The sequence below is a fragment of the Pseudophryne corroboree genome, chromosome 6 (assembly GCF_028390025.1).
Source record: "Pseudophryne corroboree isolate aPseCor3 chromosome 6, aPseCor3.hap2, whole genome shotgun sequence".
In the NCBI taxonomy this organism is placed as follows: Eukaryota; Metazoa; Chordata; class Amphibia; order Anura; family Myobatrachidae; genus Pseudophryne; species Pseudophryne corroboree.
Window position 1 is genome coordinate 763,927,971 of NC_086449.1, and position 13,407 is coordinate 763,941,377.

The window sequence follows — 13,407 nt, forward strand, 5'->3', positions numbered from 1 at the left end:
GGTTTCTCTTTCACTAGCTGTATCGCCAAGTACAGAAAATTCAGAAAAAAAAGATATATTAATACTCGTTGAGAAAGGACGGTGAGTTATTTTGCTAACAGTATATCATGTTATTTAAAAAGTCACATGTGCCACCTAGTGGTCACTGCACAGAAGGCAGATCACATTTTAATTTGCAGCATGTTACACATCACACACAAAAATTACATATCTAATCCAGGGCTCTATTTACCTTATAGTTAAACTGGGCACTGTTCAGGTTCAGCCTTGTAAAGGGTTTATGTTTCTTATGCCATGTTTATTCCTTCTATTGTTTTGCTGCTTGTTTTGTACCAACTACCTATTGTTTCCCAGAAAATAATAAAACTATATTTGTTAAAATTCATACAGTCAACCTGTTCTGGTTTCTGTTGGCTTTGAACTTTGCCTTATTTATGGTAATTTCCCATGCTGGCCTCATGGAGGTGCTATTTCCCTTGGTTTGACCGTGATCGGTATGAAATACCTACAATCAAAACCCCGACAGCAATTGACCGACGGTCAAAATCCCGACGAGGGCAAAATCCCGACATGGTCAAAATACCGACATTTAAAATACTGACAAGGTCAAAAATCCGACAAGAGTTTTTCATTGTTTTTTTGGTGTGTATGTCGACATAAGTCGACATGGACACCATATAAGTATACCGCTTGCACTCGCCATGCTTCGGGCGCGGTGCCTCGCTGCGCTTGGCACACTATTATATTCCCTCTCCAGGTCCACTGGGATGGTAAAGTATGAACAAGTCGGTTTCAATGAAAAAATCATGAAAAACTCATGTCGACTTTTAGGCCTGTCAGCATTGTAAATGTCAGTATTTTGACCTTGTCGGTATTTTAATTATCGGTATTTTGACCATGTCGGGATTTTGACCTTATTAGGATGTTGACCGTCGTCAGTTGCTGTTGGGATTTTGACCATCGGGATTTTGATTGTAGGTAAATTGACCGCATCCTGTTCGACCATCACCTATAGAACATCCTCCTACAGATGGAGCCCTGCTCATCTATCCCTTTAATAGGATTAACTGAGCCAGTGCTCTCGGACTTAATCCCCTGCTGTATTGTTCTCTCTGTATTGTATTGCAGATGAGAACAATAGATGAAAGGCTTATGCTAATAAGCCTTGGTGCACCATGGCGCACCAGAGAAGGCTAGATGAGCAAGGCTCCATCTGTATCACCCACTGGAGCTTATGCTGCTCATACGTCCTAGAGGATGCTGGGGATGCTTCAAGAACCATGGGGTATAGACGGGATCCGCAGGAGACATGGGCACACCATAAGACTTTGATTGGGTGTGAACTGGCTCCTCCCTCTATGACCCTCCTCCAAACCCCAGTTGGATTCTGTGCCCAGGGAGACTGGTCACAAACAGGGGAGCTCTACAGAGTTTCTCTGAAAAAGACTTTATGTTAGGTTTTTTATGTTCAGGGAGCACTGCTGGCAACAGACTCCCTGCTTCGAGGGACTGCGGGGAGAGAAGCAGACCTACTTCTGTGAGTTCAAAGGCTCTGCTTCTTAGGCTACTGGACACCATTAGCTCCAGAGGGTTCGATCACTTGGTGCGCCTAGCTGCTCGTTCCCGGAGCCGCGCCGTCACCCCCCTTGCAGAGCCAGAAGAAAGAAGCCGGGTGAGTAAAAGAAGAAAAGAAGACTTCAGTGACGGCAGAAGACTTCAGGTCCTGAGGTACCGCGCAGCGGTCGCGCTGCGCGCCATGCTCCCGATCACACAGCGGCACTGACAGGGTGCAGGGCGCAGGGGGGCGCCCTGGGCAGCATGGGGACCTGAAAGGACTGGCAAAAGTATATGTAAAGTGCCTAGGCACTCAATATAGACCACCGCCAGTATAAAAATGTTAAATTGAGCGGGATCGAAGCGCGCCGGTGAGGGGGCGTGGCTTAGTCCCCACAGCTCTGACCAAGCGCCATTTTCTCTTCACAGAAGCTGCAGAGATACTGGCCCTGACCTCCACACTGCTGTACAAGTAACAGGGTGCAAAACGGGGGGGGGGGGGGGGGGGAGGGGGGCACAGTAGATTTGGTGCTATTATCTATATACTAAAAAAGCGCTAGCAGGGGGGGGCGTGGCCTGGACCTGGCTCTGTGCAGACGTGCAGTTTCAGAGCTCCTGTTGCCTGAGGCCAGATTTCTGCTTAATAATTGTTCCCTACGGCTTGTATCATCCTGAACTGCTCCACCTGTAGCCCTGCTTGGCGCGTGGGTCTCAGGGAGACTTTAAAGTGGTCCCCCGTGACGATAGACGACTGAGGCCTACCACCCCTGTTAAGACCGGGGCCTTGAGTTTGGCGCCTCCCCGGCCGTGAGCTCCGGGAGCGTGCTGGAGCCGGACCGGGATCGGTGGTGGCTCCCTCCCGCCCCGGACGAAGTTCTCCCGCTGCCTCCCGCCTGCTCTGGGGCTCCGGGACCGGCGGTGAGACCAGGGCTCCTCTCTCTGCCCTCCTGAGCCGCGGCAGCGGCGTGTCTGCGTCTGCCCTTCTCCTCCCGGCGGCCATCTTCCTCCACCCGACCTCCTCTCCGGCTGCCCCGACCTGCTCCGGCGGGCGCCGGCCGCGCTCCTCCGCACGCCAGATCATCTAGACGCCCTCCTATGGTGAAGTGGAGTGGCTTGCTGCCTTCTCCGGAGCTCCGGCCGTTCGCGGCCTATACCAGAACCGGGAGCCGCGGCCTGGATTTGAGCCTCCCCCCGCCGGAAGTGCCATATCAGCATGGAAACCCGGAGCTGGCCTTCCCTCAGCCTGCCTGCACTCCTGGGTGGCAATTATCATTTACCTGCTCCTCTCCTACCTGTTGACCCCTACATTTTGCTACAGGGGAGTACCTAGAGGGAAGTGTGCCCTATCAGTCCAGTCCTGTTTCCTATCATCTAAGGTGCAGTGCTGCTGGACTCTAGCTGTGTGCCTGACCTCTCACCCCTCTCTCCTGGAGCCTACCATCTGGGTGCCGCATGCTGGAGATGACCCTCTGCCTGGCCCTGTGTGACACCGATCTTCTGATGTAGTTCAGACCGCTTGTCCACCACCACCCGTGTTCTTTATGCTTACCTAACTCTCTGTCATATATTCTACGAGATCCTGAGCTTCTTTATCATCGTCATTCCGCCTACGGAACCTCATTTCATTGGAATGCCTCCAAAAAAGGTCAAAGGGGTGCTGCCTCCCAGAGTATCTTTTCCATCTCAGAAAGCGCCCCCTGCCGCCTCTTCTCTACGGAAGCCCCCGGTTGCCGCTTCCCCACAAGCTAACCCCTGCAGCCCTGCCTCTATGCCGGGGTTTGACCCTGATTCTGATGCACCTTTCACGGTCAAAACTCTGTATCAGGTCCTCTCAGCGTTTAAATCTGAGTTGACTCAAGATCTCACAGCCGCTGTTCGGGAGGTTAAGACGGAGCTGCACGCAATAGGAGACCGTACGGACCATTTAGAGAGGAAAGTAGAGGAACTGGTCTCGTCTCATGATGACCTCATAGCGGCCCACGATCAGCAGCAAAGTGACCTTGAGGCGTTTAAACTCAAGATTGCAGATATAGAGGACAGATCCCGGCGCAATAATAACAAGATCCGAGGCATCCCAGACTCCGTGCAGAATTCCGAGTTGGAGAATTACGCTACCGTGCTGTTCCAGAAACTTCTGCCTAGAGCCGACCCCAGAGACCTGCTTATAGACAGGATTCATAGACTGCCTAAACCACGCTCAGTTGCTCCCTCGCTCCCGAGAGATACGCTCATGAGAGTGCATTTCTTCACAACCAAAGAACGCATCCTGAAAGCGGCCAGGGAAGCGGGCGACTCCGAATCGGATGTGCTTGGCGGATTACAACTGTTTCCGGACTTCTCTGCTCTGACCTTGGCCAAACGACGAGCATTCCTTCCTATCACTTTGGCACTTCGCGACCAAGACATCACGTATAGATGGGGTTTTCCGGTGAAGCTCGTCATCTCGTATGAAAATAAGTTCTACACAGTGACTTCATTGGAGGCTGGAGTCAAACTACTGGCGGAGTGGGATATCTCTATCACGCTGCCTCCTGGATCCAAGAAACAGCCTACCCTTCAATCGGAATGGGTCACCGCCTGACGTTGACACCTTCAGCTTTGGTTTTCACTTTGGACTGTATCCTGTACCGTTATCACAGAAGGGACTCAGTCACTATCCTTGTTGGGGTCACGTGAGTTGCCCTGCTTGCAGTTGTGTTAATGGTGTCCCATCTCTCCATGTTTATATCTTAGATTATATGTATCTGTTTTTTCTTTTGTTCTAATTTGTATTGTTGGTAGGCATATTAGCTCCTGCTTTCTTTTCTTTTTCCTGTTCAGTTTCATGGGTGGTGGCGCTAGGCCACATGTTCCCCCCTGGTAATATACTACTGCATTTGTTTGCTTTCCTTGCAGTAGTTATGCCGACCCGATGTACTGGGTCGTTTTGGTTTGTTTCTTTCCTCTCCCCTCCCTTCACCCTTCCTCTTTCCCCCCCCACCTTCTATATTATGATGTAGGTATTCGCTGTTTGAGACAAATCTACCTCTGTATGTGTCAAGGTCTTTCACCACCCACAACATGTATTAGTTTGCTCCGATGGTTCAGGTCTTATCCATGAATGTCAAGGGGCTGAACTCATCTAATAAGCGTAGGCTGGCTTTGGGTTATTTTGCTAGGCATAAAGCTGATATTGTCACGCTGCAGGAGACACACTTTTCATCTGTAGCACCTCCTATTTTTAAAGATCGCAGACTCCCTCTAGGTTATTTTGCTAATGGCCCTTTTAAGAGGAACGGTGTGGCTATATTGTTTAGGGACTCCATCTCCTTTATTTTGCACTCTCAGATAGCTGATAAAAATGGCCGGTATCTTATATTGAGCGGCCTTTTAAAATATAAGCCGGTTACTCTGGTCTCAGCATATGCCCCGAATTCAAACCAAGTTGCTTTTATCCGTAAGTTATGTGTAGCTATTCAGAAGATTCATACGGGCTCCCTTCTTCTCACGGGGGATTTTAATTTAGTCCTTGACCCTAAACTGGATAGGTCTCCCAGGCCCTCTCCCTCCTCTTCAACCTCCCCCAACGCTCCCTCCTTAGCCTTTCGTAACCTCTTAGCTGAATTTGACCTCTATGACATTTGGCGAGTGCAAAACCCTACTGGTCGGGAGTACACTTATTATTCCCCCGTCCACAACTCTTACTCCCGTATTGATTTTATGTTTTCGGACAAATGGACCCTCCAGTTTGCCAGATCCATGGACATTCTCCCTATAACTTGGTCAGACCATGCCCCGCTGACTCTTAAATGGGATGTTGCTAGTCAACACTCTCCCCCCCCCCCCCCCCCCCCCCCCCCCCCCGCCCTTGGAGACTCTCTCCTCACTTGCTGTCTAACCCTGTCTCAAAAAAAATCATAGTTGACAGTATCTCATCCTATATGGAATTTAATTCCCCCTCGGACACGTCCACCCTGAACTTTTGGTGCGCACTTAAGGCCGTTACCAGGGGGGCAGCGATTCAGGCGGGAGCGCAGCTTAAGAAACTTATCCAACAACGCCAGTCCGATTTGGAGCTTAAGTTGAAGGACAAAAATCAATCTAGACCTACGAAAACCCTACAGAAGCAGTTAGCCGACATTAGGTCCCAACTCCAGAAAATACTTATGGAGTGCACCCAGGCCTCACTAAATAGGATGCGTCAGAAGTTTTATCTAGCAGGGAACAGGCCGGGGAAAATGCTTGCCCGTAAGCTTAGAGCTCAGCAGGCTCGGAATAGAATCAAGCTCATTGTATCCCCCACAGGCACCAAAATTTCTAACCCAAGGGAGATAGCGAATCAGTTTGCCAACTTCTACTCCCAACTTTATAACCTCTCGACTGATCCTTCTACCCCTCAGCCTACCCCCTCCTCTATCAACTCCTTCTAAGCTGATATAAACCTCCCAACTATCTCAGACGATCAATTAGCATTACTGAATGCCCCTTGGTCCTTATCGGAAACCCTTCAAGTGATCAAGTCCCTTCCTCGAGGTAAGGCGCCGGGCCCCGATGGCTTTATTAATGACTTTTATGTTTCGCTCCAAGACCTCCTAGCTCCCTCTCTGGTGGCAGTTTACAATGACATTACCTCTTGAAGTACCCTCCCTGAGGAGATGCTCGAGGCGCGTATTGTCACGATCCCCAAACCGGGCAAAGATGTGACCTCTTGTCAAAATTACCGTCCCATTGCGCTATTGAACGGGGACATTAAAATATATGCTAAATGAATAGCTTCTCGATTGAACGCCCTCCTCCCCTCCCTGATACATCCGGACCAGGTTGGCTTTATCCCGGGAAGACAAGCGTCTGATAATATACGCAGGGTTTCTAACCTTGTCGATTCCCTAGCCCCTAAGCATGGTCTCCTTCTGCTATCTTGGGACGCAGAGAAGGCCTTTGACCGCTTAAACTGGTCTTATATGCGAGAAGTTCTACTAAAATTTGGCCTGCGCGATCGCATCCTTTCTTCGATATTGGCCCTGTATAGCTCCCCGTCGGCCCGGGTCTTCAGTAATGGTTTTTTATCTCCTTTTTTTCCAATTTACAATGGCACCCGCCAGGGCTGCCCTCTCTCCCCTATCATTTTTGTACTGGCCATTGAGCCTCTGGCAGCTAGGCTTCGAGCGGACCCGCAGTTCCCTGGACTGCGATTAGGCGCCTCGCTACACAAACTGTGTTTGTTCGCGGACGATGTTCTTTTATTTGTAACGGACCCTTGCACTACACTTTCCCACTTGCACAACATTTTAGATATGTACTCTACAGCATCCTATTATAAATTAAACGCCTCTAAGACCGATGCTTTGCCCATTAATCTCACACACTCCTTGGCCCTCTTACGCGCTAAGTACCCATACAACTGGCAAACATCCTCGATACGATATCTAGGTATCTCCATCCCCCCATCTACCTCTTCTGTTTTTGAGGTTAATCTTCCTTCTCTGTTGTCCTCCCTTCAGCTGTTCACCAAATCATGGCTCAATTATGAAGTTTCTTGGTTGGGGCGTCTGGCCGCTTTTAAAATGTCGTTGCTCCCCAAATTAATGTTCCTGTTCCGAACTATCCCTTTTATTTTCCCCAAGAAATATCTAGATAAGGCCACTGCAGTCCTCACCAATTATATATGGTCTTCGCGCCCGCCTAAACTTGCTCGCGCGAGGATGTCTCTGCCGAGGAGAGCCGGTGGCCTGGATATGCCTAATTTACCACTGTACCAGGAAGCCTGCCTTTTGGCCCAGATTAAAGAATTCTGCAGAGATATGCGTCCGGGGTGGACGTGTCTGGAGGAGGCGGCCTGCCCCCGCTTTCCCCTGAAAGATCTCTTTTGGCTGCCCAAACCCCTTCGGCCACAGGGCTTAAACCTCCTTCCCTCTACCCGAGCCACGCTCCAGGTTTGGGACAAATTGACTGCGGCCATATCCCCTTCTTATCATAATATGTCTTTAGTATCACTACGAACGGTGGCAGCCCTAGTCCCTAATCTTAATCTGGCAGGCTGGCGGTCCAGGGGGATGGCGGTCCTGGGAGATTTGTTTAATGGGTCTGTGCTCGCCTCCTTTTCTGATATTCAGGGACGCTTCTCTTTGCCTGACTCTGAGAGGCTTCGATACTATCAAATCCATATTCAATTGTACTGGGTGGAGGTATTTGGGCTCATCAATAAAGTTCTGAATCTTGATTTGTCCCATTCCCCCCTTATAGCTTTATTGAATGTATACCCACGATCCGTGGGTGCACATTTACAATATGTCTTAGGACATATCTGTCTCGCTGCACGTGCGGCTTTAGCCCAAAACTGGAAACAGCCCACACCGCCTCCCCTATTGAAGGTTTTACACAAAATACAGCTGCACTTCTTGATGGAGACTGAGCACATCACATACTCCTTCACCGCTAAATCCCCCCTGGTGCGTTGGATGCCCTGGCATCTGTTTATCACGGAGGGTGAGGGTGCTACACTGATACTACGTTCCCCTCCCCCAGACATGCACCCTCCGGTCCTCTCGGCTGATGAGGCCCCCTCCCCCCTCCCTAAGCCTGGGATGGCCTTCTCTTTAGTGCTGTATTTATAATATGCCCATTGCCGCCTCTCCCCTATTTTTGTTTTTCTTTCACCTTGTATTACTATCTCTCATTATTTTAGGTTCACTGCAATTTCTTTGATGTACTTCTCTGATGTACCTGTTTGATTGATTTTGAACTGTTTGTACATGTTTGCCATTACATTGTCTCATGTATTCATGTACCTATCCCCCCCCCCCTTCTTCCTTCTGTACCCCTGTTTTGCAACACGAAAATTCAATAAAAACTATTGATGATAATGATAAAAAAAAAAGCGCTAGCAGGTCTGAGTCATTGTATGTAAAGTTTCAGTACCGAGTTGGGCGCTGGGTTGTGAGCTGGCAAACTCCCTCTGTGTCTTTCTAACAGGCTTTGCTGTGGGTCTGTCCCCTATAGCCCAGTGTGATTGTAGGTGTCAGTACGTGTGTGTCGACATGTCTGAGGCTGAGTGCTCTTCCCAGGAGGAGGCTGGCATGGGGACAGAAAAGGCTGTGGGAGTGACTGTGTCGGCACCGCCGACTGCTGAATGGGTAAATATGTTGAGCGTTTTGAATGCAAATGTGGCTCGGTTGACTAAGAGATTAGATAAATCAGAGTCTAAGACCCAGACATGGAGGAAATCCATGGAAGATGCACTGTCACAAGCTCAGACCTCTTCGGGGTCACAGAAACGTGCATTTACCCAGATAGCGGATACAGATACCGACACGGATTTGGATTCCAGTGTCGACTATAGTGATGCCAGATTAAATCCTAAACTGGCTAAGTGCATTCAGTACATGATTGTGGCGATAAAATACGTATTACATATCACGGAGGACCCTACTGTTCCTGATACTAGGGTCTGTATGTTTAAGGGAAAGAAACCTGAGGTAACGTTTCCTCCCTCTCATGAACTGAACGCTCTTTTTGAAAAGGCTTGGGAAAATCCTGACAAGAAGGTGCAGGTCCCCAAAAGAATTCCGGTGGCATATCCGTCATATCCGTTCCCCTCTGGGGACAGGGAAAAGTGGGAGTCAACCCCCACAGTGGACAAAGCTCTATCACGTCTGTCCAAGAAGGTGGCGCTTCCGTCTCCTGACACGGCAGCCCTAAAGGATCCTGCGGATCGTAAGCAGGAAAATACCCTGAAATCCATTTATGTCACTACAGGTTCGCTACTCAGGCCTGCCGTTGCTTCGGCATGGGTGAGTAGCGCTATTGAAAAATGGGCAGATAACTTGTCATCTGAGGTAGATACCTTGTACAGGGATAACGTACTTTTGACTCTGGGTCATATCAGGGACGCTGCAGCATATTTAAAAGAAGCTGCAAGAGATATTGGCCTTTTGGGATCAAGGGCCAATGCCATGGCTGTCTCGGCTAGTAGGGCATTGTTGATTCATCAGTGGAATGCTGATGCTGACTCGAAGAAGGCTATGGAGTCTCTACCGTTTAACGGTAGTGTCTTGTTTGGTGACGGCCTCACTGACCTGGTATCTACGGCTACCGACTTCTACCAAATCCACCGCATGACGCTGGGGCTCCTCTGCGGGAGTCCGCACCAGTGGGGGCACGTCTCAAACTCTTCACTCAGGTCTGGGCTCGCTCGGCCCTGGATCCTTGGATATTAGAAATAGTGACCCAAGGGTACAAATTGGAGTTTCAAGACGTGCCCCCTCACCGATTTTTCAAATCGGCCTTGCCAGCTTCTCTTCCAGAAAGGGAGGTGGTATGCGCTGCGATACTAAAACGGTGTCAAAATCAAGTCATTGTCACGGTACCCCAGTCGCAACGGGGGGAGGGTTTTTATTCAAGTCTGTTCGTGGTACCAAAGCCGGATGGCTCGGTCAGACCGATTCTGAACCTAAAATCCCTCAATTTCTTTCTAAAAAAACTCAAATTCAAGATGGAATCTCTCCGAGCAGTGATCTCCAGTCTGGAGGAAGGGGATTTTATGTTGTCGCTCGACATAAAGGATGCCTACTTACACGTTCCTATATATCCTCCACATCAGGTTTACCTGAAGTTTGAGGTTCAGGATTATCATTACCAATTTCAGACGTTGCCGTTTGGTCTGTCCAGGGCTCCGAGAATTTTTACCAAGGTTATGGTGGAAATGATGGTTCTCCTGCGCAAGCAGGGAATCACAATTATCCCATACTTGGACGATCTCCTCATAAAGGCGAGATCCAAGGAGCAACTGCTAAAAAACGTTGCGCTCTCTCTGACAATTCTGCAACAACACGGTTGGCTCCTAAACTTGCCAAAATCAAAATTGGTTCCTACGACACGGCTTTCGTTCCTGGGTATGATTCTGGATACAGAATTACAGAGAGTCTTTCTTCCAGTGGAAAAGGCTCTGGAAATACAGAACATGGTAAAACAGATTCTGAAACCGGCAAGAGTGTTGATTCTTCAATGCACTCGGTTGCTGGGGAAGATGGTGGCGGCCTACGAGGCCATTCAGTTTGGCAGGTTCCCTGCCAGGGTGTTTCAGTGGGACCTGTTGGACAAGTGGTCCGGGTCTCACCTGAACATGCACCGGAAAATATTCCTATCTTCTAGGACCAGGATCTCCCTTCTGTGGTGGCTGCACAGTTCTCACCTTCTGGAGGGACGCAGGTTCGGGATTCAGGATTGGATCCTGGTGACCACGGATGCAAGTCTTCGAGGCTGGGGAGCTGTCACACAGGGGAGAAATTTCCAGGGAAAATGGTCAAGCCGGGAAGCTTGTCTGCACATAAACATTCTGGAATTAATTGCCATTTACAACGGCCTTCTGCAAGCGGAACATCTTCTTCGCGGTCTGCCCGTCCTGATTCAGTCAGACAACATAATAGCAGTGGCGTACATAAACCGCCAGGGCGGAACAAAGAGCAGAGCGGCGATGGCGGAGGCCATGAAAGTTCTTTGCTGGGCAGAGAGACATGCAAGCGCTCTGTCAGCAGTCTTCATTCCAGGATTGGACAAATGGGAAGCAGACTTCCTCACCAGACACAATCTCCATCCAGGAGAGTGGGGTTTTCATCAAGAGGTCTTTGCAGAAGTGACAAGTCATTGGGGAATTCCTCAAATAGACATGATGGCATCTCGCCTCAACAAGAAACTTCAGAGATATTGTTCCAGGTCGAGGGACCCTCAAGCAATAGCGGTGGATACCCTAGTGACACCGTGGGTGTTTCCGTTGGTCTATGTGTTCCCTCCACTTCTACTCATTCCAAAGGTGATAAGGATCATAAGAAGAACAAGGGTTCAGGCGATACTCATTGTTCCAGACTGGCCAAGGAGGGCCTGGTATCCAGATCTTCAGGAGTTGCTCATAGAAGATCCCTGGCCTCTTCCTCTACGAGAGGACCTGTTACAACAAGGACCGTGCATGTTTTAAGACTTACCGCGGCTGCGTTTAACGGCATGGCGGTTGAACGCCAAATCCTAGCCCGAAAGGGTATTCCCAGTGACGTCATTCCCACACTTCTTCAGGCTAGAAAAGAAGTAACGGTAAAGCATTACCACCGTATTTGGAGAAAATATGTATCTTGGTGTGAATCCAAGAAGGCTCCTACGGAGGAATTTCAGCTGGGGCATTTGCTCCATTTTTTGCAAGCAGGTGTGGATGCGGGCCTAAAGTTAGGCTCCATTACAGTACAAATTTCGGCCTTATCAATTTTCTTTCAGGAAGAATTGGCCTCCCTTCCAGAAGTTCAGACCTTCGTGAAAGGCGTACTGCACATCCAACCTCCCTTTGTGCCCCCAGTGGCACCATGGGATCTTAATGTGGTGTTGCAATTCCTGCAATCTCATTGGTTTGAACGTTTACGTAAGGTTGAGTTAAAATTCCTTACCTGGAAAGTAGTCATGTTGTTGGCCTTGGCATCCGCAAGGCGGGTATCTGAATTGGCGGCTTTGTCTCACAAAAGCCCCTATTTAATCTTCCATGTTGATAGAGCGGAGTTGAGGACTCGTCAGCAATTTCTGCCAAAAGTGGTTTCATCGTTTCACGTAAACCAGCCTATTGTGGTGCCAGTGGCTACTGACGCCTTGGCGGAATCGAAGTCTCTCGATGTGGTCAGAGCTTTGAAAATCTATGTCACCAGAACGGCTCAAATTAGGAAAACAGAGGATCTGTTTGTCCTATGGGCTCTCAACAAGATTGGGGCTCCTGCTTCCAAGCAGACTATTGCACGCAGGCTCATTCTACGGCAGGATTGCCGTTACCGAAATCGGTGAAGGCCCATTCTACCAGAAAGGTGGGCTCATCCTGGGCGGCTGCCCGAGGGGTCTCGGTATTACGGCTATGCCAAGCTGCTACTTGGTTGGGATCAAACACTTTTGCGAAGTTTTACAAGTTTGATACCCTGGCTGAGGAGGACCTCTTGTTTGGTCAATCGGTGCTGCAGAGTCATCCGCACTCTCCCGCCCGTTCTAGAGCTTTGGTATAAACCCCATGGTTCTTGAAGCATCCCCAGCATCCTCTAGGACGTATGAGAAAATAGGATTTTAATACCTACCGGTAAATCCTTTTCTCTTAGTCCGTAGAGGATGCTGGGCGCCCGTCCCTGTGCGGACACTATCTGCAGTACTTGTTTCATAGTTATTGCTTGTGTTACACAAAGGTTGTGTTTCAGTTATGGTCAGCCTGTTGCTGATTTTGTTCAAGCCGTTGACTGGAATTCTGATAATGCCATGTTGTACGGCGTGTTTGCGGTGTGAACTGGTATGTATCTCACCCTTAGTTAACAATAAATCCTTTTCCTCGAAATGTCCGTCTCCCTGGGCACAGTTCCTATAACTGGGGTCTGGAGGAGGGGCATAGAGGGAGGAGCCAGTTCACACCCAATCAAAGTCTTAATGTTGTGCCCATGTCTCCTGCGAATCCCGTCTATACCCCATGGTTCTTGAAGCATCCCCAGCATCCTCTACGGACTAAGAGAAAAGGATTTACCGGTAGGTATTAAAATCCTATTTTCCTTTCCATGCAGCCTAATGGTGTCACGATTCTCATTCCCTCTAAAGGACACTGTACCTGCAAGGCTTTACACGTGCTGATTTTTTGGCATGGAGCACGGACATTAAGGCAGCGGCCTGCAGCGGGGAAAACATGTTACGAGACCAGCAGCTTAGTAGAAATGACATCCCTATCATCGTGGACAGTTGCATTGCTTTCCTTACCCAATACGGTGAGTCTTTTATTCTACGTATATTAGATCCAAGGTCCAATAAAACGCCAGAGAACTTTTTACTGCATGTAAATTGCCCCTTAGTTAGTATTCCTGATGAGGACTCAATTAT

The 13,407-nt window shown here is 49.1% G+C and overlaps 1 protein-coding gene across 3 annotated transcripts in view; it reads left to right on the forward strand.

The window, feature by feature from the left end:
- Positions 1-13,407, forward strand: part of ARAP3 (ArfGAP with RhoGAP domain, ankyrin repeat and PH domain 3) — a 289,723-nt gene that overhangs the window by 188,450 nt on the left and 87,866 nt on the right. For all 3 annotated transcript variants that reach the window (XM_063928560.1, XM_063928559.1, XM_063928561.1), the window contains 2 exons: positions 18-81; positions 13,132-13,295. In XM_063928560.1, the coding sequence (XP_063784630.1) occupies positions 18-81; positions 13,132-13,295 (228 nt within the window). The remainder of the gene's footprint in view (positions 1-17; positions 82-13,131; positions 13,296-13,407) is intronic.